This window comes from Panthera leo, chromosome D4 (genome assembly GCF_018350215.1).
Source record: "Panthera leo isolate Ple1 chromosome D4, P.leo_Ple1_pat1.1, whole genome shotgun sequence".
Lineage (NCBI taxonomy): Eukaryota > Metazoa > Chordata > Mammalia > Carnivora > Felidae > Panthera > Panthera leo.
Window position 1 is genome coordinate 32,315,431 of NC_056691.1, and position 25,400 is coordinate 32,340,830.

Sequence of the window (25,400 nt, forward strand, 5' to 3'; positions counted from 1 at the left end):
AATCATGACTTTATAACTTTGTCCCTTCTAATTTTAATCACATGAACATATGTTTTTGGTCTTATTGTTAATGATCTTTTCATTGTTTTTTTAAAAATTTTTTTAAAAGACAATTTTTTAAAAAAATTATTTATTTATTTTAGAGAGAGAGAAAGCGAGAGTGTGAGTGAGGCAGAGGGGCAGAGGGAGAGAGAGGGAGAATCTTAAGCAGGTTCCATGCTCAGCGTGGAGCCTGACGCAGGGCTCAATCCCATAACCCTGAAATCATGACCTGAGCTGAAATCGAGAGATGGATGCTCAACCAACTGATCCACCCAGGTGCCCCTAATCTTTTCATTGTTAATAACCAAGTGTTTAAATAGTGTTGGAAAAGAGTGGTGTGCTGAACAACCTCATACAGGAACATAAAAGTTGATGATGCATGTCTCTTTCTAACTTTGTGTTCAGTTATGTCATGTTGGTAAGCTCAAATTAGCCGTGGTGGGAATAATTACATCATGGAAATAAGCAAGAGCTACAAACCAGGGTTTTCTCTACCTTCCTGGAAACTGATTGTTAAACATTTACTAACACACCAACCACTATGCTGTTTGCTGTATTGTGTGAGAGGTATTTAAAGAGAATAATACTGACTAAACAAATGTTTACTTATTTTTTATCATATTAATATAGGCATTATTTGAACTTCAAGTTATTTTGCTTCTATGTATCTCTTCATTTTACCTTTAAAATTGAGAGGTTAATAGTATCAACTAAAAAATAAGTTGATAAAAGTATAGTTGATATAAAAGTACTATTTGGTATAGTGCACAATAAGTTTTGCTATTTCTAAAAAATCATATCAGTAAGGTGAATATTTAAGAGAATGCAAGTATTTCCCTTCATCTGCATCCTCATTGTTCTTTTACGCATTTGTTATAGAAATGCTGAGAAATTCTTTGTTTGTATTCCTTTGGAATATTTTCCAGATAATATTTTAATTATTATTTTATTTTTAGGTGATTCCTCCTCGGGAATGGAAGCCAAGGCAGTGCTATGATGACATTGATAATTTGCTTATTCCAGCACCGATTCAGCAGATGGTCACAGGGCAGTCGGGACTGTTCACTCAATACAACATCCAGAAAAAAGCCATGACAGTGAAAGAGTTCAGGCAGCTGGCTAACAGTGGCAAGTGAGTGCATGCAGTTTGCTGTTTTTATTTTTTTCAGAGATATACATGAACATGGGAGGAAACCAAATAGAGGAGCTTGGGATGAAAAGCAGTGGTTTTCTGCATATCTTCTTTCAGTTTTCATTTAACTGTTCCTGTTTTCTCTTCGTCAGGTGGTTGCCTGATTACATTTAGTTTACTTCTGAGGAAGTTGTTTCTCGTTTTATCATCTTATTCATAATATCTATAAATGGTTTTTTCTATATTTTAGTTGCCCTGAGATTTTGATTCTACACATTATTCATATTTGTTAGGCAAATTTTCTTCTTTGTGTCAGAGTGCTTAAATCTTTTTTTTTTTCCTTTTTTTTGGCAACTCTGAGGTAAACTTTTTTCTTTCTTGGCTGACAGGACTTTTCACACCCATGCTCCTCCCAGCACCTTTTTCCTATCCACACAGTGGCAGCGTATTCCAAAAGGTACCATAGCCATGTGGTTGGGGAGTCACTTCACATTCCAGGCTTTTGGAGTTGGGGGCTTGGGAATACTGTCCACCCCCAACAAATTTTTACCAGCAAGAGGCCATGATATCCCCAGCCCCCAAACCTGTATCCTGGTGGGAGGTGGCAATGCCTCCTTAGCTCTTCACACCTTAGAGAAGCAGGACCATAGAGGGTAAGCCACAGGCCCCCCAGCTCCAGTAGCTCCCAACACTGGCCCCTGCCTAGGTTACAATCCCAGCCCCATTACCAGGCAGCAGAAGTCTTTCCTTCTCCTTTGGCTTCAGTGTCAGATGAGCCCTCCACACTAGGCAAGACAGAGGCAAAGCTGGAAGTAGCAGCAGTGGCAGAAAAGGAAGCAGGCACTGAGATTGGTGGGTTTCTGGGCCAACAGCATGGGGCCAAAGGCTTTCCCAAAGTCAGGGCAAGCTGTCTGTTCATGCAGCTCTGAGGATGGCCAGTATGTGGGTGTAGTTGGCTATGACACAGGTGTTTGGACACAATTCTGCCCAGATGCTAGCCGATGGCATACCAGTGATGGCATACCTGGTATCATAGGCTGGTTTCACCTCATGGGGGTTCCGCTGATCAGACCTTCTGATATTGGTTACCACAGTCCAGCTCTCAGGGAAGAATTGCAGTAGCCTGCCATGCACCTTTATGTCCCAGTTCTGATTCAGGTAATAGATAACAGGTGATGCAGTGCCCACTGCCATGTGGATTGTCAGCATGCTTCATGTTCCCCAGCCTATTGACTGAATAACATACCACCATGGCCTTGATTGTGCCTGTGGATGACATAGCCACCTAGCACCCAACATAGGGACAGATTATAGCATCCATGTGGGCCATGAGGACCCCAGTGCTTTGACAGCTAGGCTCATGGCCTTCTGTTCAGGCAGTCTGGTCCCTGCAGAAGCTGCATGGTGAAATAGCCCATTGGCTCACTAGCTGCCCATCATGCTGGTGCCCACTCTATTTTAGGGCCTCTGCCTCAGCCAGCACATGGCCATCCAGTGCTGCCCCCAGGAAGTTCTCCTTGATACAGATGCTGCAGGATACAGTATAGTCCGGGGCCAGGTACTTGGGCATGATGGGTAGTCCCTCCTCCCACACTGTGAGCCCCACACTGGTCTCCCCATTGCCACTGCTGCAGCCCATGCTGCCCGTCCCTATGGCCTCTGCTTCCTGGTTCTCCTGTCTACCCCAAGGGCTACTTGCTGCTGCCCATTTCCCTTTGGGGACCTCAAGCAGGGCTCCCTGGGCCACCAGTTGCTAGTACTCCTTGGTGATCTGTGCTGCAGTGCCCTTACTCTACAGAGGCTGCAGCTCACCACCATCCTGCCTGCTGAAGCTCTCCCTCAGGGGGCTGACTGTGGTGGAAGTGGCTGTGGCCCTGGGAGTCCCACTCCCCACCAAGGCCTGATCAGATGCTCCTGATTGGTGGTGGGAGGGTAGCAGGGGACAGGGCAGGTAACTCTTCACACCAATCTTGGCCCAGCCAGGATCCAAGGGCTGAGACACAGAACCTGGGAGAGCCTCACTTAGGGACTGTGGCTGGCATGGGTTGGGTTGTCCATGACAGCAGTGTCTTCATCCCCCCGATATGAAGGACACGGCCCAGGCTCATGGTGCCACCCTCCTCTAACTCGGCCTCCTCCACTTGATGCAGCTGGGGACAGGGTGGCTGAGCCTGGTGTGAGGCAGGGTGAGGCAGGGAAGGCAGCAGAGACTCTTCTTGTGCCTTGTGGTCACTTGTAGGTCACCAAGTCCTCTGCTGCCCTTAGGGCCTGGGAAAGGACCCATCAGGGTGGTGAGCATTTTTCTCTGCTCTCTGCACTGTTGGTTGTACCTGCTACCCAGTGCCATACACCACGCCATACCCCTGACAGTGTTTAAGTCTAAGATGATAAATTATATGTTTAGAAGATGAGTAATTTAAAAAGAAAACCCTTGAATGACTTAGAGGGCCACCATTATTGTATTAGCATTATTGTAATTATACCTATTGCTGTGTGGCAAATTACCCCAAATCTTATAGCTTAAATCAATAAACATTTATTTAATATTTTAGTTTCTGAAGGTTAGGAATCTGGGAGTGGCGTGGCTGGGTGACTGTGGCTCAGGGCCTCTCGTGAGGTTACAGTCAAGATGTTAGGAGGGTGGGGCTGTTATCATCTGAAAGATTGACTGTGACTGAAAGATCCTATTTTAAGATTGCTCCACTTACATGGCTATTGGCTAGAGTCCTGAGTTCTTTGCCACATGGACTGCTCTTCATGTTGTGGTAGCTGGCTTCTTCCAGAGCCGGTGATCCAAGAGAGTAACCAAGATGGAAGCCACAGTATCTTTTCATGATCTGTTTCTTGACTATCCCTTCTGTGTTATTTTGTTTCTTACAAGCCAGTTGCAAAGTGAATCCAATAGTTAAGGGGAGGAGAATTAAGCTCCACTTCTTGAAAGGAGGAGTATTAAAGAATTTATGAACATATTTAGAAACCACTACAGTTATTAAGTTACCTTTTTAAAATTTTTAAAATATGTTTATTTATTTTTGAGAGACAGAGAGAGACAGCGTGAGTGGGGTGGGGCAGAGAGAGAGGGAGACACAGAATCCGAAGCAGGCTCCAAGCTGTCAGCACAGAGCGTGACCCAAGGCTTGAACCCACGAACTGTGAGATCATGACCTTGCAGAAGTTGGATGCTCAGCTGACTGAGCCACCCAGGTGCCCCTAAATTACCTTTTTAAAAAAAGTTTCTGTTATGGTAGTTAAGACCCTAGATCAAAACATTAATTTGAAAAAAAGAATTAGAACCCCAAACCAACCAACTAATCAGCCAGTCAAAAAACATTGCCTAAATTCTCTGGATAGGTGTGTGTGAAATTATGCTCTTTGGATGAATTTAGTTTATATCCTTTTAAAAGAAATTTATATTTGACATAGTAAGCACTTTATGGTACTTGAAGAATCTTAATTCTATGTATAATTTTTTTAAAATGTTTATTTGTGAGAGAGATACAGACAGAGTGTGAGTGGGGGAGCGGCAGAGAGAGAGGGAGACACAAAATCTGAAGCAGGCTCCAGGCTCTGAGCTGTCAGCACAGAGCCCGATGTGGGGCTCAAACTCATGAACCGTGAGATCATGACCTGAGCCGAAGTCAGGCGCTCAACCGACTGAGCCACCCAGGCACCCTTTAATTGTGTGTATAAAGTTTCTATGGAGCATTGTAGTTATTTCAAAGGAATTGAAATTTTTATATTTAATGTGAGTCCCTTCTTTTAAATTAAAAAAAAAAAAAAAGTTTATTTATTATCGAGAGACAGAGAGACAGAGCATGAGCAGGGGAGGGGCAGAGAGAGGAGGAGACACAGAATCCGAAGCAGGCTCCAAGCTCCAAGCTGTCAGCACAGAGTCCGACACAGGGCTCAAACTGAAAAACTGTGAGATCATGACCCGAGCCGAAGTTGGACGCTCAACCGACTGAACCACCTAAGTGCCCTGCTTCTTTTAAATTTTTGATAAGCATTAGTAAAGCCTCATTGTTTCAGATCTCATTAATTGAGATGTGAAACTTTTATCACTGACTGGACTAGTTTGTATTCAAACTCTTTTAAGAACTCTTTTAACAACTTACTAGTGCAATGCTATTGAAACAAGATTGTGGAAGAAAATTTACCCAAGTTTTTATAAGTATGAATGTTTTACTGTGTTCTGTTATTTATCTTCTAGCACCCATTTCCAGAGTCATTTTTAAAGTGTTAATTAAATAGGTTCATTTAGTGGAACATCTGCTTGGCTACTTTGATATTTTAGGAGACAATTTTTTTTTTTTTTACATATATTTATTTTTGAGAAACAGAGTGAGACAAAGCGTGAGCAGGGAGGGGCAGAGGGAGAAGGAAACACAGAATCTGAAGCAGGCTCCAGGCTCTGAGCAAGTGGTCAGCACAGAGCCTGATGTGGGACTCGAACCCACGAACTGTGAGATCGTGATCTGAGCCAAAGTCGGTCGCTCAGCCGACTGAGCCACCCAGGCACCCCAGGAGACAATTTGTACTTGAAAGTAATCAGACTATACTTACTAGGAAATGTTTGTTAATACCTTTAGTAATCATTTATAATCACCACACGAAAAGCTCAAAGTGCCATGGAGTTTCAAAGGAAAATAAGACTTCTGTGGTTGTTAATCAGGATAGGAATGATTTCATTTTGTAGTGCTGTTGAGATGGATTTTGAAGATGGTCAGAAATGTTTTCATTAGTTACAAAAGTAACACATTCTTATTTGAAAATTCAAACATTTTAGAAACACAGAATTTTAACACCCAGAGACAATAGTTGTTAATAATACATGGTAATTCAAAATATTGATGAGAAAAGAGACTGGAAGACCTTTTTTTCTTGTCATAGAGACACTTTGATCATCATCTGTAGCCCATGTGATTACCTGAGCATGGTATTAGTTTTCTATTTAGAGGGAATTTAATTTACTGGGCACTTACTTTGTTTATATATCTGTTCAATTTTTGCGCAGATGGCTTGTTTGTAGATTGTTCCTGAAGATAGCCATTCAGGTGATGTTGTTTGTTTTGTGTACCACTTTATACTCAATACCTGGTACAGTATCTGGGATATAGTAGGTCCTATTTCAGTATATGTTGATTGAATGATTAGTGCCATGAAAGCCAAAATATACTTGAGGTGGTGTCAATTATTGGACAGATTGTTGTGATTTTCTTAATAACAGAATGTACATTTCTTGACTTTCTGAAGTTTAAAAATGATTTTTAAAAATAATTGGCTCTTTTTTTAGTTGTGAAATATAAGTTGCATGAAAGGTTATTCCATGTTAAAGTTTAGTTTTTAGTTGGATTAATTTTGTTATAATTGCTACAATGTTAAAATACTTTTGAGAATTCTCTTTTTATATTTCATCTGCCAATTCCATGTGGAAATTTATTTCAAATGGCAATGAAATGGGTTTCTAAGCCTCAATCCAAGGCTCTTGCTTGTTCACTTACAGCTGTACTAGTGTCAAATGGTGTTCATTGTGGTTGTAGGATGGTCCTGAGGTGGGGTTAATTTTCATGGGAGGCAGGAGGCATCCTCCTAGTTTTTCTGTTCATCTGGTTTCCTTCATTCAGTACATGTCCTTGTATAATGTGCTTGGTATAAACAGTAGACAGGATAACATGCTCATTTGGTTGACAACACAACTTAATCCAACGAAAATCTAGAAACCTTCAACATAGCACTACTATAATAAAACTTTATGGAGGTAAGTAATATGCTCTCTTGTATCACTTACATTACTGATCTATACTTTCTTCTAGGAGTGGAGCTATGTGCTTTACATAATTATGTGATAGCATGCTCACAGTAATTCAATTGATATTATCCTGTTTTATAGAGGAATAACTGAGGTCTGGAGAAATTCAGTCCTCTGCCCAGGGTTACATGGCTTATATATGGCAAAGCCTGGATTCAAAGCTCTAGGCAGGCTTGTTCTGGAGACCTATCTCTTAACAATTGTAGTATAGTGAATAAAAGGTTCTAGAAAAAAGGAATGGTTGGATTGCTTTTGAGCAAATTGACACTGGATTTGTGGGACAGCTGTGATTGTTTGGCAGTCCATTAGGGATGAAATCTGTAGCCAACTGAGTGAACTGGTCACTTTTTTTTCAAGTTTAGAATCATCGTTTGTTTCAGATATTCATAGATCTTAGAATTCAACCTCAGTAGCCAATACTGAACCATATGTTTCCTTTTTAAAGTTATAGGTTGTTAAAAATTGATCATGATTGAGTAGTAAATAGTGTGATAGATTCTTTAGGTCATCTTATAGTGAAAGGTAATTTAGGACTTCTGTATCCAAAGTCCAACAAATTTCTCTGTAAATCGAAATAAACAGTATCTCTGTTACCTTTTTTATCGCTTGAGTCTGAACTCTGGTTAGCTTGCTTAGCTTGTGCCTATAATTCATGTTACTACTGGAACCTACTAACTGAAGTGGTGAAATACAGTGGAGTTAATGATGCTTTCATGCCCATCCTTTTATTTTTGGCTGTCCTGTTGAAATTCTAATGATTTGAGTAAATCAGAAAATTATTCTGTATTTCAAATACAGTTGTTAAATTGTTTGGTATTCTTGCTTATTGCTTAGATAACCAGTTTGGGGTCCCAGTATAGTGTATATTGATTTTGCTTGTTCTACAGTTATTCATTCTAAAATGTTCAGTAGGCTTTATTGGGATTGCTCCTGCTGCTAAACACTCTTTTTACTGCTAAACAAACTGTTTCATTACCTTCTTCATTTGATTTCTCTTTTTAAATGTAGAAATAATGGTATTTTGTGTGTGTGTGTTTGTGTGTGTGTATATTAATATAAGATTATTTGTTCACAATCCAAATAGGACAGAGAAGCAAGTGCCTTTCTGTAATTCCAGTGTGAAAGATAAACATTAATATTAATAATATGCTATATATTTTCTTTTTGACCATTTGAGTACAGTTATAGATATTTTTTACATAAATATTATCATAGTATTCTGTAACCTGCTTATTAATTCACTGTGGAGAAATATTAATGTCAATGCATAGGAAAATCTACCTTATTTTGTATTCTGTATTTTATTTAAGCCCTTTTATTTAACTAATCCTGTAAAATTTAGTATAGTATAATTGGTTAAAGATTTTAGAAAATATTTTGAAAGATAAATTAATGAGTTTTTAACTGTTCTCCTTATATATTTGGTACTTTTATGAGAATATTTTCCTTACTAGTCAAAAATATAAAGATATTATAAAGAGTTATTTAGGAATCTTAAGAGTATTCAGAGATCTATGATAAATACATTGGTATATTTACTTACTAGATTTGACAACATGAGTTGTTGCAGTGTTTTCATTTTGATAAGATTTGTTTAGAAAGTGATTTAAGAAGGGGTGCCTGGGTGGCTTAGTCTGTTGAGTGTCTGACTTCGGCTCAGGTCATGATCTCGCGGTTCACGAGTTTGAGCCCTGCATCGGGCTCTGTGCTGACAGCTCAGATCCTGGAGCCTGCTTCAGATTCTTTGTTTCCCTGTCTCTCTTCTCCTCCACTGCTCGTGTTCTCTCTTTAAATAAAACATTAAAAAAAATTAAAAAGTAAAATGATTTGAGACATATGGGTGGAGAAAATCTTATAATTGTCATATGGTTTGTGCTCTTTTAATTTACCTTTTGCAGATACTGTACTCCAAGATACTTGGATTATGAAGATTTGGAGCGCAAGTATTGGAAGAACTTAACTTTCGTAGCACCCATCTATGGCGCAGACATTAATGGAAGCATATATGATGAGGTATATTTATAGTGTAATGGATTTTGTAAAGGACACATTTCCTATTTTTGTTACCATTTTAGATACATGAGAAGTAGTCATTTGTTATGCTTTGTGTGATCCATAATTCCTCATAGGACAAGAAGAAATAAAGACACATCAGGATTTCTGCTGCTGGTATTTGTCAGATTGAAACCACCTACTGGTACAAATATCTGAAATTGTTCAACAGTAATATATTATGTGGTTATCTGGCTGATCTTTAAATTACACTAAAATTTTTTTAAGCAAAACACCTTTTAAAAATATTTGGAAAACAGGAAATATAATCCATTCATAATACCACCTTAAGGCTAAAACAGTATTTTAATATGTATTCTTCTAGTAGTTTTCCCCTAGTCATTTAAAAAAGTTATATTTGAATAGGTTTATTCTCCTTTTTTTTTCCCACAAATTGTGAGAATTTTTCTCTTTTTTAAAAAGTACATATTATTATAGGCTTTCCAGTATTATTTATGTGGCCATAACATGCTTGAAATAAACCAGTCCTTTTTGCCTCCTGGTAATACATGTAAATGCTGTTTTTTTGTTTTGTTTTTTGTTTTCTTTTTATTTTGAGAAATGTCTTAACTACTGAAAGGTTGGAGTAGTGCAATGAACACTTGGATACTCTTCATTTAGATTCACCAGTTGTTAATATTTGCCTCATTTCCTTTGTTTCTCTGTTGCTCTGCCATTGTCTCCCTTTGTCTCTTTCTTTGTCTCTCTGCTATAACATTTGAAAGTAAGTTGCAGACATTTTGATAGTTCAACTTTAATTATTTCAGCATGTGTTTTAATATCATCTAATATACAGATCACATTCATGAGATCCTAATTTTGCCAATAATATTTGTAAACTGGGTTTCCTCCAATCTAAAGGATCCAGTCAAGAATTTCTCTTTATAATTAATCAGTGATTTATAGAGTGATACTTAGAGGCTAGATAACTATCCTGTGTCCCAGCAGCCTTTCACCCAGTGAATTTACATCCATTGATAATCTTTGCCCGAATCAGTTATTATAATATTTTTAAACTTTTTGTATTTTGAAACATAAAATAAGGTAGAAAGTGCACAAAACAGAAACTTAAAGCTTCATGAATTATTGCAAGGTGAACATCTGTGTATCATCACTGACATCAAGGAATATATTTACTAGCATACTAGAGTTCCCCTACACATCCCCTTCACTCATCGTATGTTTTATCCAAAGATAATCACTATTCTGACTTTATGGCAGTCACTTCTTTCTTTTCTTTAAGAATATAGTTCATTATATTCTGTTTCTGAATTTTATATAACCAGAATCATTCAGTGTATATTCTTTTTGTCTGGCTTCTTTCATACCTTATAAACATTTCTAAATTTTTTACATTCATTTTCTTTGCTCTGTAATATTCTATTGTATGAATATGCCTCAGTGTATTTATTGTTGTGCCACCAAGGGTCATGTTGGTTGTTTTAGTTTTTGCTTTTATGAACAAAACTTTCATGGATGTTCTGCACATGTTTCCCTGAGCATGGAATGGTGTGTTTATATTGGGTATATGCCTAGTAGTGGTTATAGGGTATGTACATAGTTAGCTTCAGAAGAAAACTCTTTTCCAGTTTGCACCTTCTTATAGCAGTGTGTTCAGATTCCCCATTGTTCACATCCTATCTAATATTAGGTATTGTTGGTCTTTTAAATTTAGCCATTCTGTTGGGTGTGTGTTGTAGTTGTGGTTTTAAGTTGCATTGTGATTTTTTTCCCTTATGTTCATTGACTGTTTGGATTTTCCCTTTTATTGAGGTACCTTTTTAAGACTCTTGAATATTTTAATTTTGTGTCATGCTTTTCTTACTGCTTTATAATTCTTTATACATTCTAGATATGAAATAGTGGCACAATTTAAAATTTTCTAGATGGATCTCTAAATTGAAAGGAACATTCTCATTTCCGAATATGGACTAGACATTAGATGATACTGTGGAATTATTGTTGTCCTATTAAATATAATGATGGCATAGTGACTATATTTTTTTATTAATTAAAGATACACATTTAAACATATGCAGTTTAAATGACATGGGGTCTGGGATTTGTTTTTAAAATACTTTAGAAAATAAAATTGTTTGGATATAGTTGAAAGAAGATTGACAAAATATTGGTAATTGATGGCACTAGGTGATAATACATGGCATTTTAAATATGTGTATGTTTGAAATACTAAAATAAAGTTAAAAAAAAGAGAAAACATTCCCCATTGCCCTTCTGGGTTTTCATTAATACAAGTAAATTCTGTGTTGAGAATTTGTTTATTAAGGTAGCATATCCTTATGTGGAAAAATGAAAAAATATAGGCAAATATGAAGACAAAAATAAAAATTACCTATAAGCTTACCAAACGGAAACAACCTCTTTATGATTTCCTTTGGCTTTTCATTTTATGTGAGTGTGTATATACGTATGCACGTGATTGCACCTTAGTGTGCGTTTCCCCAAAGCACCAAGGAAGTTTGAACAGTTTTTGACTTTAGAAACATTTTCTAATATTGCATTTTAGAAGATCATTCAGTGAATTCTAGTTCCTGCCATGTTTAGATTGCCAAATTGTAATTTGTATTAGATTATTGCTATATATATATATTTATTTCAATTCTAGTTTATTCTTAATGATTTATTCTTCAGTGATAACAGATATATTTTTAAGCTTAACATGTTATGATTACTTATATCTGGGAAAATAAGCACCATTAACAGTTAGGCTTCCTTACAGAACATGGCACCTTGTCTTTTGTTTTTTTAATTTTTTTAATGTTTTTATTTATTTTTGAAGGAGAGAGAGACAGAGCATAAGCAGGGGAGAAGCAGAGAGAGAGGGAGACATAGAATCTGAGACATAGAATCTGTGGGGCTCGAACTCACGAACTGTGAGATCATGACCTGAGCCGAAGTCAGACGCTCAACCGACTGAGTAACCCAGGCGCTCCCATGGCACCTTGTCTTATGAAAGTAGCTTCTGTGGGATTTCCATTGGAATGAGTAAGGCAGAGTAAATACTGTTGACATTTTATATTTGAGACCTAGGGAGATATTTCCAAAGTTCCTAGGCTAGTAGAGGGGCTGCCAGGTGCTCTTACCTCCCCTATCAGTTTTAAGGAAACAATTATGTAGAGTTAATCTCTTAGTTGTAGAAATGTGTAAAACTAGGTTGTTGTCAACCACAAATTCCCCGAGCTGATGGTTTATTTTGTGCCTTCTCTGGTTTCTTCCATGTGGTATGATGGCAAGTTTTCAGGCTTCCGAGAGGAAGATTCAGCTGAGGATTCATCTGGATTCTGGACTGAGAGGTTGCATGTCTGAGTGACCTAAAATGAAATGAAATTTTGTGTAAATTATTATTATTAAAATTTTAAAAAAATGTCTATTTATTTTTGAGACAGAGAGACACAGAGCATGAGCAGGGGAGAGGCAGAGAGAGAGGGAGACACAGAATCTGAAGCAGGCTCCAGGCTCTGAGCTGTCAGCACAGAGCCTGATGTGGGGCTCACACTTGTCAACTGAGAGATCATGACCTGAGCCAAAGTCAGATGCACAACCGACTGAGCCACCCAGGTGCCCTGTAAATTATTTTTTTCTAACCACCCTGTGGGATCATTGGCCTCTTTGTTCCTTTTTGCATATATAATTAAGAGTTAGAAGCAGTATATCTGGGGCAGTTTTCAGAATAATTAACATAAAAATGCCCTGAATTAGCTTTCCATATTTGATAGTGAAATAACATAATTGTTTATGACACAGAAGAGGCTGATGGACTTTGGTTTCCTGTGCTTAGCAATGTGCTGCTTGTATTTGAAAACCAGTTACACACTGGCATTGCTTCAACGAACATTGACTTTAGACTTCAGATTTGAGTAACTTTAGTTATTAAAATCCAATGAACAAAATCCACTGGTTTATAAACATGACATTTTAAAGCATCCTTATCATTTCCATGTTCTGAAGTCAGGAATCTGTCATTTTGGTAGGACCTACAAGGCATAGTATTTTATGGAATTTGTGTAGGCTCTGAGGGAACATTTAGTAGCTTCAAAGTTGAGTTGATATTTTCAAAGCTTTTGGAGCATACAGAAAGATGAGAGAGATGTTATAGACTGCTACTGGTAAACAAAACCAATCATGTTTATGACACCATAATTCAGACAAATGAAAAACAACTTGTTTTTGCCCCCTTGAGGTAGATGGAGAGTAACAAGAGAAAGAGTGCATTAAAGAGAGTGACAAAGAGTGAGTGTACCAATAACCCACAACTGTCAGCAGTGTTTGAAATCATCACAACGAATGTGCATTGAAAAAGCATTGTTTTGCTTTTTTCTATTGTAGCCTTGAATTGTTTAACTGTTTGGCTCAATATTTAAATTATATTGAAAACTGGTTTGATATGGTTCATGGCATTATTTTGGAAGGAATTATGGTCATCAAATTGTAGTTCACTTTTCCCCCTAATGTCTAGTTGTGGCCATTTTAGGAGAATGATTGAAAAACCATAGCTTTTTTTTTGGTGAGTCTGGGAGTTCTTGGAGAGGGTGTGGGGAGGTGAGAGAAACAGTTTGTGTAGGGTACAGAGATGAATAAGGAGCCTTGTTTTCAAGTAATTATTCATAGGCTTAGAGGGGCAATAAAGTATAATGAGCTTGGCCATAAAAGCAAGTGTAGGGTTCCAGGGAGCCAGGAGGAGACACACTGAGAGCAAGCTTGGCACTGAAGGAACACTTGCTAGAGGAGAGAGGACATCTGAGCTTGGCCTAGATGAGTAAGTTCAAGTCAGGTAAAGGAAGCAGAAAGGAGGATGGGGCAGGAATTAGGCAAATTTGTGGGTAAGACCACACTGAATTTGGAGGCTTTTCTATGAGCTTCAGCTAGAAGAGGGTGAGGCCAATCTGGAATAGTGTGATCTGTGGGGAAGGGATCTGCTCCAGGCTGGAGACAGGGCTGTAGGTATGGTCCCCGACCTGTGGTGCTATAGTGACCCCACCTGCTCAAATGTTTGTCTTGCAGCACAAGGCAAATCTTTTGGGCAAAGAGGTGCCATTTTAGTGATTATCAGTCTTGAATACAACACAGGAATTAGAGATGAGGGTGTTCATGAAGGTCTAGTTGAGAACAATCAGCCTTGATAGTAAAGGGAGAAGGGCTTGGAGATCCCAGGGCATGAGTGTTGGTTCCTCTTTCAATTTTTTTTTAAAGTTTATTTCATTTTGAGTGCATGCCTGCTGGAGAGAGGCAGAGAGAGAGAGAAGGAGAGGAGAGAGAGAGGAGAGAGAGAATCTGAAGCAGGCTCTGTGCTGTCAGTGTGTAGCCTGACATGGGGCTCAATCCCAAACACCGTGACATCATGTCCTGAGCTGAAACCTAGAGTCGGATGCTTAATGACTGAGCCACCCAGGTGCCCTGGTTCCTTTTTCATTCTGCCACTTCTTTCAGAGCTTAATTTCCTTTGATACTAAGGAATCTCATTTGGTACCATGGGCAGTAGACTAGGGCAATAGTAACAGTCACATGATTTAAACAAGTTACTGTTTTTTAAATAGAAATACCAAGGCTGTTAAAGGCATATGGTGACACAGTCCAGAGCGTGGCTTGACAGTCAGATTCTCTCTTTGGCTTGTCTTTATAAATAAAGTTTTACTGGAGCATAGCCTAATTCATTCATTTATGTATTATGGCTTTTTTCACCATAAGGGCAGAGTTAAGTAGTTGTGACAGAGATTGTATGGCCCACAAAAGCTAAAATATTTATTGTTTGGCCCTTTGCATAAAAAATTTGGCAACCCCTAATACAGAGGCATAATTATTTACTCTTGCTCAAAACCTTTTTGAGATAGATGGGATATAAATCTACATGTTCTCAGGAGAATGTGATTCATTTACATTGACTCCACTGATACCTTGAGACAATTAAATTGAGGTATTTGGTTATGTCAGGAATTTTCTGTAATGAAAGAGGTTTTTGAGCTTAGAGGTAGAGCAACCTGTGTTCTTGGGTGGCCCTAGATGACTCCTTGGTAACAGTAACAGAAGCTTAAGAGTCCTAAGATGTGAATTTTTGTTGTCGTTATGCTTCACTAAGGACTTACTTTCTTTAAAAGTAAGTTTTATTTATTTTTATCTTATTTTTAAAAATTTATTTATTGTTTAATTTGTATCCAAGTTAGTTAGCATAACGTGCAATAATGATTTCAGGAGTAGATTCCTTAATGCCCCTTACCCGTTTAGACCACCCCCTCTCCCACAATCCCTCCAGCAACCCTCAGTTTGTTCTCTATATTTAAGAGTCTTTAATGTTTTGTTCCCCTCTGTGTTTTTATATTATTTTTGCTTCCCTTCCCTTATGTTCATCTGTTTTGTATCTTAAAGTCTTCATATGAGTGAGGTCATATGATATTTGTCTTTCTCCGACTAATTTTGCTTAGCATGATACCCTCCAGTTTTATCCATGTAGTTGCAAATGGCAAGATTTCATTCTTTTTGATTGCTGAGTAATACTCCACTATATATATATATATATATATATAAACACCACATTTTCTTTATCTATTTATTCATCGATGGACATTTAGGCTCTTTCCATACTTTGGATATTGTCAATAGTGCTGCTATAAACATTGGGGTGCATGTGTAAAAAACAGCACACCTGTGTCCCTTTGATAAATACTTATTAGTAGGGCAATTGCTGGGTCATAGGGTAGTTCTATTTTTAATTTTTTTGAGGAACCTTCATACTGTTTTCCAGAGTGGCTGCACTAGTTTGCATTCCCAGCAGCAGCGCAAAAGAGATCCTCTTTCTCCACATTCTTACCAACATCTGTTGTCTGAGTTGTTAATGTTAGCCATTCTGACTGGTGTGAGGTGGTATCTCATTGTGGTTTTGATTTGTATTTCCCTGATGATGAGGGATGTTGAGCATTTTTTCATGTGTCTGTTTGCCATCTGGATGTCTTCTTTGGAAAAGTGTCTATTCATGTCTTTTGCCCATTTCTTCACTGGGTTATTTGTTTTTTGGGTGTTGAGTTTGATAAATTCTTTATAGATTTTGGACACTAACCCTTTATCTGATATGTCATTTGCGAATATCTTCTCCCATTCCTTCGGTTGCCTTTTAGTTTTGCTGATTGTTTTCTTTGCTGTGCAAAAGATTTTTATTTTCATGAGGTCCTAGTAGTTCATTTTTGCTTTTGTTTCCCTTGCCTCCGGAGACGTGTTGAGTAAGAAGTTGCTGCAGCCAAGATCAAAGTGGTTTTTGCCTGCTTTCTCCTTGAGGATTTTGATGGCTTCCTGTCTTACATTTAGGTCTTTTATCCATTTTGAGTTTATTTTTTGTGTATGGCATAAGAAAGTGGTCCAGGTTCATTTTTCTGCATGTTACTGTCCAGTTTTCCAGCACCATTATCTGAAGAAACTGTCTTTATTCCATTGGATATTCTTTCCTGCTTTGTCAAAGATTAGTTGACCATATGTTTGTGGGTCCATTTCTGGGCTCTGTGTTCTGTTCCATTGATCTGAGTGTGTGTTTTTGTGCCAAGCAAAGGAAGTTGCTAATTGTACATTTAAAAAGTTAGCCTTCTGTTAAAAGAAGCATGAGAGTTTCTTTAGGAAACACACACACACAAAAGAAATACAAAGAGAAAAGAGGAACAGGGAGAAAAAAAGTCCTGTAACTATGTGGGAATGATTCAGCTTAGCTAAGAGACATGAAGTAAACAGGTATCTGTAGGAAAGACAAACTAGAACATTTCTGAGGTAGCCAGTAGCTGTGTGTACTTCTACAGACCTTTGGAGATGGAGTACGTCCCTTTGTTCTGTATGTGAGAGCTAAGCACAAGCGTTAACATTATTTATACTAGGGCAGTGAGAGTGAAACATTCAGACTTGTGTTCTGTGCTGTTTAGGATGGTATTTCTAGTAATACTTATATAGTATAATGGTGATCCTCTTAATGATGGTAATGGTTCATTAAATCAAGGTTTAAAATGAAATTCAATATGCTTTGTTTAAGCTGGCTATTATCTTTATAACTGGTAACACTAGAAGGATCTCTAAGAGTGTTGTCTGTTTTCAAAAGAGTCCTCTTTGCAAGATTTCCCTTTGTTGATTGTGACTTATAGCTCTACCTTTAAGGCCCATCCATCTCCTCCACTGCCCACGCTTTCTTCTTTGAATATCTCATATCATCACAGGTAGTGCAGTCTGCAATGACCCCTTTGAACCGATGTTGTCAGAGTATTGTACCAGCAAGGAGCTTAGCTTATCCACATCATCGCAGTTCTCACTTAAGAACAAGTTAGCCTTTGGATGCTTTGCATCCAGGTACTTTGTCCTGAAATCAACCTATGAGATGGCATTGCATTAAGATTGATAGTTTCCTTTGTGTGTCACCATCTTTGATGATAGTTTTCTGCAGTTCACTGGAGGAAGATAGCACATCTCACTGTGAGGGGAAGCTGCTTCACCCGTGACTTACAGCTTGTGCCATCTATCACTGTTTATAAATTTCTCAGACTTGCTTTGAAATTCAGTCCCCCCCCCACCCCCAAATCATGTTCTCTCCCACTGCAGCTGCTTCCAGATCTCTGAAGGTGTCCACTACCCTTCCCTGTACCAGCCTGGTACCCTGTGGCCTGGTACTTAGAATGGCTCTCAGTCCACTGTACAAGGAGTTTCTCTAGTTTCTCAAATATTGTGTTGGCTTAAGCACAGTTAAGCTTTCTAGCACTGTTGTATTTACTAGATAGGGACATGTCAAGATCATGCCTTATGTGCCTCCTTCCCTCTGTATGCACCAGCAGTTCCAACTCTTTCTGATGTGTGGGCTTTTCTAGGTTTCTTATGCTCACTTTTTCATTGGGAATTTTTACTTTCTCAGAAGACATTTTTATTAATAAGATGGGATGATGATAGCATTGATGCTCAGTACGTTTAATATGAGCACAAGGCATGATTGCCTCTCCTTTTGGGAGAACAGTTGAGATACAACTTAACTGTTATATACATTCCCTTACCTGGATTTGTATACAACCAAAATGAATCTTTTGGTGGACATTCATAGTCATTACAGAGAGTTTTTGATGTGGATAGTGCATTTTGGGTGAAAAAAATTTATAAATCTAGCAAATTTGGAAAATGAATATAGAAAATTAAGGATGCGTATGTTTATGTGAATAGTTCTTCCTCAGTAGACTCTGGGTCCAGGGATGGCAGGTGTTACTTCTCATAGATTGTTCAACCCCAGCCCCCATCATAGTGTCTGCTGCAAAGAATGTACTGAAATAATTGTAGAATTGATGAGTGTATAACATTTAAAAAATAATCTGAGGACAAATCATGGAGTTTCTTTAATGTTTTTGGTTATTGCTTGAACTGTTTGAGGTTATTTTAGTAGGGGAAATGATAGGATCAGAATCATGCTTTAGGAAATGTGATCAGATAATGGTCTGTAAGATGGACTAGTCACAGCCAGAAGCTTGGAAAGTGCTTTGAAGAGCAGGAAGAGGAATAGGGTAGAGTGATCTTCCCTAGTGCATGTTTTTCTGAACAGTGAGGCAGTGGTTCTCACACTTTTTGGTCTCAGGACTCCTTTATGCTTCTAATAATTTATTGTGGACCTCTAAGAGCTTTTCCTTATGTAGGCTATGTCTATCCTTGTTTATTTTATTAGAAATTAAAACTGAGAATATTTAAAAGCTCCTTAATTCATTAAAAATCATTATATAATAACATACATATTTTTATTAAAAAATGACTATACCTTCCTAGGCAAAAAATTAGTGAGAGGAGTGGCATTTTTTTACATTTTTTCAAATCTCTAATGTCTAGCTTAATAGAAGACCTCTGGATTTATATACTTGCTTCTGCATTTAGTCCGTGGTGATGTCATGTGGCCTGCAGAAACTCGACCTCATGTGAGAATGAGAGTGTAAAGGCACATAATGTCTTGGTATAATTAAGACTGTTTTGATGCCACAGACCCTAATGGGACCTGGGTATTTCCCAGTGGTCCCCAGAAAGCACTTGAAAACTGCTCCTGTAAGATATTTTGCAAAAGATTCCTTCACTGATCTCAGTCTGCATAGACGATACAGGGATCTTGAGGCAAGGGAACAATGTTCCATTCTTGATACTGACCTTCCAGTAACTGTGTTCCTGATATATACTTCAAAGCCCTAATTACATTGAGAGACAGTGGTTCTCAAACTGGAAGATCTGGAGTTCTTTGGGGAATACCATGCCATATATTCTGTCATATAACTCAGGCAAAATTTTACAAGCAGAAAATGGACTTAGGATGTGAACTCAAGTCCTTAAGTCTCAAAATATAGAAAATATTTTAAAGAAATTATATTTCTAACTTTATCCTTAAGTATTAATTTGCTAGTCATCCGGGTATTTATTAATAGACAATTGATAGAAAATTAAAAATATTTTGAAAAATACCATGGTAAGCCTTAAGACAAAAATCCAGTGTCTTATTCTGTGTATTTCTCCTTGAGAGCTGGAGAATTTTTTCCCCTGCTATTTATGTACTGGATGGATGGATATGTGTTTGGAGTCCTCTTTCCAGTTTCTTTTGTTCATTTTCTGATGGTCTATGAGTATAAATATATAACTATTTAACATAAAAATTTCTTTTTGTTAATATAAATGTTAAGAAGGAGCTTAGCCTGGGTAGCTCTGTTGGTTAAGTGTCTGACTCATGTTTTTGGCTTAGGTCGTGATCTCACAGTTCCTTGAGTTAGAGCCCTGCATCGGGCTCTGTGCTGACAGTACAGAGTTTGCTTGGGATTTTCTCTCTCTCCCACTGTCTCTGCCCCTCCCCCACTCATGCTGCCTCTGTCTGTCTCAAAATAAATTTAAAAACATATAAATGTTAAGGATAAAAAATGTGCAAAGCATTATGTAAGAGAAAAAAATTTGAAATCACTTATAATCCTGGCATTCAGAGACACTAGCTGTCAAAAATGTTTAATGTATTTCTTTCCAATGTTTTTTCTCTATTTAATTCTCTAGAACTGTATTTTTTTGTTTTTTTTGTTTTTTTTTTTTTACAGATACGGTATCATAGTGAACATATTTGGTCCTTTCTTTTCCTCTCCCATTTTAACACATTATGAACTCTTTCCTGTGTTGATAGATACTCTTCAAAAGGGTGATTTAACATTTATTTTATCTGTCTTACTTTTATTGGTAGGTTGGTTTTCTTGGGTGGAGGAAACATAAATCTAAGGTGAAGAGGGATGCAAACAGGCTGTGGAGGCAGGGAGGATATAACAACTCCTGGTTGTGGGTCAGTTTAGGGGTAGGCCACAGTCCACAGTGAGGTGGGCAGATTATTGCCAACCCAAGAGAGTGGCACTTTGCCACAGACACTGGCTGCCTCATTTCCTGCCTTTCCTGCACAACCTCTTTATTTATTTATTTATTTATTTTTGGCTTCAGTTTTATTTATGTATTTATTTATTTATTTTTTCAATATATGAAATTTATTGTCAAATTGGTTTCCATACAACAGCCAGTGCTCATCCCAAAAGGTGCCCTCCTTAAAACCCATCACCCACCCTTCCCTCCCTCCCACCCCCCATCAACCCTCAGTTTGTTCTCAGTTTTTAACAGTCTCCTATGCTTTGGCTCTCTCCCACTCTAGCCTCCTTTTTTTTTTTTTTCGTTCCCCTCCTTCATGGGTTTCTGTTAAGTTTCTCAGGATCCACATAAGAGTGAAACCATATGGTATCTGTCTTTCTCTGTATGGCTGATTTCACTTAGCATCACACTCTCCAGTTCCATCCACATTGCTACAAAAGGCCATATTTCATTCTTTCTCATTGCCACGTAGTATTCCATTGTGTATATAAACCACAATTTCTTTATCCATTCATCAGTTGATGGACATTTAGGCTCTTTCCATAATTTGCTATTGTTGAGAGTGCTGCTATAAACATTGGGGTACAAGTGCCCCGATGCATCAGTACTCCTGTATCCCTGGGGTAAATTCCTAGCAGTGCTATTGCTGGGTCATAGGGTAGGTCTATTTTTAATTTTCTGAGGAACCTCCACACTGATTTCCAGAGTGGCTGCACCAGTTTGCATTCCCACCAACAGTGCAAGAGGGTTCCCGTTTCTCCACATCCTCTCCAGCATCTATAGTCTCCTGATTTGTTCATTTTGGCCACTCTGAGTGGCGTGAGGTGATATCTGAGTGTGGTTTTGATTTGTATTTCCCTGATAAGGAGCGACGTTGAACATCTTTTCATGTGCCTGTTGGCCATCTGGATGTCTTCTTTAGAGAAGTGTCTATTCATGTTTTCTGCCCATTTCTTCACTGGGTTATTTGTTTTTCGGGTGTGGAGTTTGGTGAGCTCTTTATAGATTTTGGATACTAGCCCTTTGTCCGATATGTCATTTGCTAATATCTTTTCCCATTCCGTTGGTTGCCTTTTAGTTTTGTTGGTTGTTTCCTTTGCTGTGCAGAAGCTTTTTATCTTCATAAGGTCCCAGTAATTCATTTTTGCTTTTAATTCCCTTGCCTTTGGGGATGTGTTGAGTAAGAGATTGCTACGGCTGAGGTCAGAGAGGTCTTTTCCTGCTTTCTCGTCTAGGGTTTTGGTGGTTTCCTGTCTCACATTCAGGTCCTTTATCCATTTTGAGTTTATTTTGGTGAATGGTGTGAGAAAGTGGTCTAGTTTCAACCTTCTGCATGTTGCTGTCCAGTTCTCCCAGCACCATTTGTTAAAGAGACTGTCTTTTTTCCATTGGATGTTCTTTTCTGCTTTGTCAAAAATGAGTTGGGCATACGTTTGTGGGTCTAGTTCTGGGGTTTCTATTCTATTCCATTGGTCTATGTGTCTGTTTTTGTGCCAATACCATGCTGTCTTGGTGATTACAGCTTTGTAGTAGAGGCTAAAGTCTGGGATTGTGATGCCTCCTGCTTTGGTCTTCTTCTTCAAAATTACTTTGGCTATTCGGGGCCTTTTGTGGTTCCATATGAATTTTAGGATGGCTTGTTCTAGTTTCGAGAAGAATGCTGGTGCAATTTTGATTGGGATTGCATTGAATGTGTAGATAGCTTTGGGTAGTATTGACATTTTGACAATATTTATTCTTCCAATCCATGAGCAGGGAATGTCTTTCCATTTCTTTATATCTTCTTCAATTACCTTCATAAGCTTTCTATAGTTTTCAGCATACGGATCTTTTACATCTTTGGGTAGATTTATTCCTAGGTATTTTATGCTTCTTGGTGCAATTGTGAATGGGATCAGTTTCTTTATTTGTCTTTCTGTTGCTTCATTGTTAGTGTATAAGAATGCAACTGATTTCTGTACATTGATTTTGTATCCTGAAACTTTGCTGAATTCATGTATCAGTTCTAGCAGACTTTTGGTGGAGTCTATCGGATTTTCCATGTATAATATCATGTCATCTGCAAAAAGCGAAAGCTTGACTTCATCTTTGCCAATTTTGATGCCTTTGATTTCCTTTTGTTGTCTGATTGCTGATGCTAGAACTTCCAACACTATATTAAACAACAGCGGTGAGAGTGGGCATCCCTGTCGTGTTCCTGATCTCAGGGGGAAAGCTCTCAGTTTTTCCCCATTGAGGATGATGTTAGCTGTGGGCTTTTCATAAATGGCATTTATGATCTTTAAGTATGTTCCTTCTATCCTGACTTTCTCAAGGGTTTTTATTAAGAAAGGGTGCTTGATTTTGTCAAAGGCCTTTTCTGCATCGATTGACAGGATCATATGGTTCTTCTCTTTTTTTTTTATTAATGTGATGTATCACGTTGATCGATTTGCGAATGTTGAACCAGCCCTGCATCCCAGGAATGAATCCCACTTGATCATGGTGAATAATTCTTTTTATATGCTGTTGAATTCGATTTGCTAGTATCTTATTGAGAATTTTTGCATCCATATTCATCAGGGATATTGGCCTGTAGTTCTCTTTTTTTACTGGGTCTCTGTCTGGTTTAGGAATCAAAGTAATACTGGCTTTATAGAATGAGTTGGGAAGTTTTCCTTCCCTTTCTATTTCTTGGAATAGCTTGAGAAGGATAGGTATTATCTCTGCTTTAAACGTCTGGTAGAACTCCCCTGGGAAGCCATCTGGTCCTGGACTCTTGCACAACCTCTTTAAATAGAAGGCCATGTTAAACAGTTGAGAATATTTGACCTATTTATTTATATAATCAATGCCTGCTATCCCTAGCCGTGACTTTCAGGAGAGCTCTGTCTTTGCCTTAGATTCTTCATCTGTAAAGGGAAGGATTTGAATAAACTGTTGTCTGAAGTTCCTCCCAGATTAAAAATGTTTGCTTCATATGAGCAACATTTCTTCAAGAAAGTGAACTGGATTCTTCGATAGTGAAGTTTACGAACTCTAGATTTTTTTCGTATTATAATCTTGTCAAGAGCCCCTCTATAGAAATCTTTTGGCTAAAGCATGGGAATCTTTACACTAAGATTTTAGTTGCAATGACATTTTGGCCTTATAAATTATATATGTATAATTACATAAATTATATATTTATATATATATATATAATGGGGGAGCTTAAATACCTTTATCCACCAGATGGTGCACTTGGACAACAAATTTATCTAAGGCTGAGCATTTCCAAATGAAGTTAAACAGTTTAAACTGAGTCACGAATGGAGTTCCTTTTCATTTTGTATTTTTATCATGTCAGTATATCATTTATCTTGAAATAAGAAGTTATTTAAAGCCAGAACACTGTGTGTGTAATTTTCACATCCAAGGTAAAATGTCATTATTCCAGACATGTTTTGGTGCAAAGAGAGAACTATTGGTTTATAGGATCATGACTTTCAGATTTTAGTTCTGTGAAATAAGGCTTCTAGTTAATCAAAAGTCATTATCTGCTGGCATATTATGGCTGATCTTCAGTGAATGAAGTCTTAACCTGCATGATCCCATATTATGCCATCCAGACAGGGAAGGTGATAGTATTTCCAATTCACTAGTCATATTGCATCTAGAATGTTCCATCAGTTCTGGAAGCTTTTAGAGGGCTATTGCCAGAGCAGCATACCAGGAATTGTATAGGAACTGCCAATGGAAGAGAATTAAAGCCCAGATGCAGGGTGACCTCAGAGTATATCACCACTGCCTTCAAGCGTGTTGCATGTGAGAAGGTTAGGTGAGATCACTGTAGGGAACATCAATTTTGTCTCTGGAAGAACTTTCTGAAGAATACATCTCTGCCCCAGAACAGATTGGGCTGCCACTTGAGATAAGCAGCTCTTGACCTCAGCATGTTTATGGGAAAAACTGTTTGATCTTATGTTGGAAATGATTTTGGGTCCTGAGGAGTAGCGTAATCCCTGAGATTATGGTGAGGATTAAAGGTACAGAGGCCCTCAGACATATGAGCCATGGTGAGGGGTAAGGATGCTAAGGGTTGTGTGGGTACTAGGTGATCAGTAGGCCCAGAGGGGCAAATATCTGTGGGAAAGTATTAGGGAAGCAGCAGTAGGAATTACTGAAGGGGCAAGAACATGAAGCCAAGAGGTGAAGAACCAGAATTTTATTACTGAATTTGACTGGTGATCATAAAATCATTGATTTTACCTGGAAGGAGTGTTGGAAATCATATGATGTAGTCAACACATTTGTAGATGAAGAACCTCAGACTGAAATGTGATGATTCATCTAAGATGACACATACTTAGTGGCAGAACTTGGGAGGCCCTCGTTCCCATTCTCTTTCTACTACTCTACAGTGGCACCAGGAAGGAAAATTAGAACTTTGAACTGTGTTGTGTACTCTGGACCTCTTCCTGTCTTGGGTTAATATCTGCCAGGGTCTTCACTGGATGTTTAGTATCTTCAGAAGCAAGCTTCTTCTGTTCCCATTGCAGCCCAGGCTTTGCCTGCAGGCTTATAAAAGTACTCTGATTAAAGCATGTCCATTTGAAGCCCCATTCTTACTTTGGCCCCACTCTTCCCCATTAAAAAAAAAAAAAAAAAAAAAAGGAAGATGAAGATAGTCTAGATTTCATCTTTATTATGGCTTTTAAAGACATGGAAGTGGGTATTTTTTTTAAAGGGATTTTATAGAGTAGAAAGACTCATGTAACTCTGCTGTAAAAAAGGAACTATTGATCCACACCTTCTGCTTCTAGAATCTGTTTTAGAAATGATCAGATAAATGGTCAATATTTATGCACCAAAATTATTTTCCAGTGTTTCTTAAAATTAGAGCAAAGAATGTAAAACGATGTGTATATTAGAAAGGAAAATAATGATACAAATTCTTATAGACATGAAGTAATATGTACAATAAAATAGATGTTAAGAAAATGTTCATAATTCAATGGTGAGTGA

General features: G+C 38.0%; 1 protein-coding gene and 1 pseudogene across 12 annotated transcripts in view; one reads left to right on the forward strand and one right to left on the reverse strand.

Moving 5' to 3' along the window:
* The window catches only part of KDM4C (lysine demethylase 4C), a 432,720-nt gene that overhangs the window by 44,901 nt on the left and 362,419 nt on the right, over window positions 1-25,400 (forward strand). For all 12 annotated transcript variants that reach the window (XR_006196163.1, XM_042914120.1, XM_042914121.1 and 9 more), the window contains exons 4-5: window positions 999-1,174; window positions 8,882-8,996. Coding sequence is in view for 11 of the 12 variants with exons in the window: in XM_042914120.1 (XP_042770054.1) it covers window positions 999-1,174; window positions 8,882-8,996 (291 nt within the window). In the remaining variant the exon portion in view is untranslated. The remainder of the gene's footprint in view (window positions 1-998; window positions 1,175-8,881; window positions 8,997-25,400) is intronic.
* Window positions 1,960-4,219, reverse strand: LOC122205493 (annotated as a pseudogene).